The sequence below is a fragment of the Dufourea novaeangliae genome, unplaced genomic scaffold (genome assembly GCF_001272555.1).
Source record: "Dufourea novaeangliae isolate 0120121106 unplaced genomic scaffold, ASM127255v1 scaffold8, whole genome shotgun sequence".
Lineage (NCBI taxonomy): Eukaryota > Metazoa > Arthropoda > Insecta > Hymenoptera > Halictidae > Dufourea > Dufourea novaeangliae.
The window spans coordinates 4,077,329-4,080,072 of record NW_015373923.1 but is presented as its reverse complement, the minus strand read 5'-3'; the positions used below and the strand labels follow the sequence as shown (position 1 = coordinate 4,080,072).

The window sequence follows — 2,744 nt, the reverse complement described above, 5'->3', positions numbered from 1 at the left end:
AATTTAGCCCTCTATAATCACGAACGCTACAATAAACGAGCTTCCATCACAAACGAGATATAAGAATAGACCTGTAAATTAAAATCTCTGTAAATAATAATAAACAAAATTCAAACATTCTATTAAGTTTGCTTCGTTAAATAAAACAACTTTTTTATTAAATTATTTATTATTATTTTATTAATGTATTCGTAATAGTTAGATTAATATAATAGCATATATACATTTATACCGGGCCTACATTGTATACATATGTGTCAAACTGTCGTTCAGGCCAGGCGAGAAAAGTAGAACATTCTTCCTTGCTAGCGAAACCGGGGCAATAATGTATGTGTATCGCTATATGCAGTCACGAGTGAGTCTATAAGATGTTACGTCTATTCTTATATATCGTCTTTGGTTCTATCAGCTTCATAGATAAATCTTTTCCATACCATTTTTGTTTGCCAAGGACAATGGCCTCGCCACGCGATAGGAATAAATTCGGAACGTGACGACCGCCAAATTATTTCTGAGGAATGGGACAGGGTAGTTTACGATAACGAAGAAGCGCATTGAAAGAATTGCGGGGACACGCGAAATAATACAAAAATTTTATTAAAGTTATAATAACATGTTCATACTACATACTGATTAAGCTCGGTAAACCGGACAACGTGAAAGCGGCTCTATTCCAATTAATATCGGTTTTTACGATTCAACGCGAACACTCTCCCTTTCACATTGTCCCCCTTATTGTACAGACGTTTCAGTCGCAGAGGTGCAGCTTCGTGGCTTTCGGGATCCACGCAGGTAGTTATCCCAGGGTGAACGACAAACACCTCTTAATTTGTGATCTTCGCAGGGACCTCGAAGCAAGCGACCGTGTGACTCCCGTCCACTAACGCATAGTGTATAACCATGGAAATCTGCGGGAGAATATTACTCGGTGTAGACGAAATTTCTCTCGTGCTAAGATAGCAAAAAGAGAAGAAAAAAAACTCGTGACCGACGATCGTCCGTTGCGGAATCGTCGTGGACGATAACGCGACGTCTAATCTAAAATTTCTGTTGTCGCAAGTCTCGACATTAGTTTGGTCCAGTGTCACGATAAATTTTTCTTTATCGACTAGAACAATCAACGTCATGGAAGATCACCGATCAGCACAAAATAAAAATGGAGCAGATTTATTATTTCTTGGAGAAATGCTCACCGTAGGATAGATCTGCAAGATCGGAAATTCCCGTTTGTAGATGTATTCGACGCCTTTCTGCAGCGAGCATCCAGCTGGTGTACCGTCCACGTTGAAAATGTTCTCGCATGCGCTTGTCCCGTCTACGCCGATAAACGGCAACGGTACGGACAAAACGGCCGCGTGCACAGAGTTCGTCAGGGTCTGAACATCTTGATCAGGCGTAAATTTCTGCTCGACCGAAGCTTTCGACCTGCGTTTCAGCTTGCACGGCGGCGTGTCGCAGCCGGTTATCTGAACCTGATTGGAATCCGCAAATTTCTCTCCTGAAAAAAATCTCCGCATTTGTCCTGGGTCTATCCGATTGACTCTTGTTCAACGAATTGAACTTGTCCCTCGACACGATCTTACACAATCAGATACGAGACGAACAGGTTTCCGAGTACCCACAAAAATGATCGTCATGATATTGCTATTGTAATTTGCATGAACCGGAATACAATTAAAATGTAATGAAAACCGAGACGGTATAAAATTTAAATAAAGGTAATTGGAATCGTTTTCTTTCGATCTGTGACGCATATTATATTCCACAACCTGTAGTGATCACGAGAACGTTCTTTCTTTCTCGCGTCGAAGGTTGCTCAGTCTTATTTGCGACTTTACAAATACTCGCGACTATGAGGTTGTTGCCGAAAGTCAAACAGATTTGACCATTTAGATGGGAATCGCGAATCGTGTTTGGTATTATATTTCATTTACAGTAAATTCTGGAATATCACGATATTATACTACGAACATTTCGTACTCGTAAACGATCCGAATAATTTGCGAAGCGTGTTACATGCAAATGACTGCAATGAAACCCGGAAAATCTTTTCAGTAAAAAGAAAAACAAGAACCATATTTATACTGTAAACACGAGATACGTCTCCTCGAAAGATGAGTCACAGGTAGCGCGATTTCTAACGAAACAACCAACCGAAACGATGAAATTTATATGCGACACGATCGAGAGAACACGATAAACGAAAAGTCAATTTTCTTTCTACGCACCACTGCCGCACACGTTGACTTGCGTGGCGGTAGCCAACGCAATTAGAACCGCGAAAACAAGAATCGTTTCCCTCAGCATCATTATCGGTGAAAGTATGTTGGCGGTATGTCCTCGGAGAAGAGTCTGTCTGCACTGAGCTCTCGACGCGACGGTTCTCACTGGCTCCAATCAGGTTCAAGTCCGGCTCTCGACTGTAAGTCGCCGTTCGATGCAACGTTATGGCGGGCCATTCGTCAAAGATCGCTTTAAATGAATTCCCCTTCCCAAGTGAAGGCAATTTCTTGGTGGGGATAGGAGATAGATAGACTGATAGAGAGAGGGAATATGTGTGTGTGTGTTAGAGAGAGAGAGAGAAATAGAGAGAGAGAAGTGAACGAGAGCGGTAGGTATTCTGTAAAATCATGAAATTTAACGATGGTCGTGACGGTACAGACAAATCGAAGCATAGGTAGGGCTTGAGAATACAATGGACCCAAGTCATCGTTTGTCTTCCGCGAATTATGTCTAATGCATAT

At 41.5% G+C, this 2,744-nt stretch overlaps 1 protein-coding gene across 1 annotated transcript; it reads right to left on the bottom strand.

Moving 5' to 3' along the window:
• Positions 1 to 579: 579 nt before the first annotated feature.
• On the bottom strand, positions 580 to 2,432 carry LOC107194772 (ecdysteroid-regulated 16 kDa protein). Its single transcript, XM_015584465.1, has 3 exons — positions 2,229 to 2,432; positions 1,194 to 1,498; positions 580 to 908 (listed from the first exon to the last, which is right to left on the bottom strand). Exons 1-3 carry the CDS (start codon positions 2,308 to 2,310, stop codon positions 825 to 827), a joined length of 471 nt encoding a protein of 156 aa, XP_015439951.1. The 5' UTR covers positions 2,311 to 2,432; the 3' UTR covers positions 580 to 824.
• Positions 2,433 to 2,744: the final 312 nt, after the last annotated feature.

Coding starts and splice junctions, on each gene's coding strand:
- LOC107194772 (XM_015584465.1), bottom strand. CDS start 2,310: ATGATGCTGAGGGAAACGATTCTTGTTTTCGCGGTTCTAATTGCGTTG. Junction 1,499..2,228: donor AGTCAACGTGTGCGGCAGTG/GTGCGTAGAAAG, acceptor GATTTTTTTCAG/GAGAGAAATTTGCGGATTCC. Junction 909..1,193: donor TCTTGCAGATCTATCCTACG/GTGAGCATTTCT, acceptor ATTCTCCCGCAG/ATTTCCATGGTTATACACTA.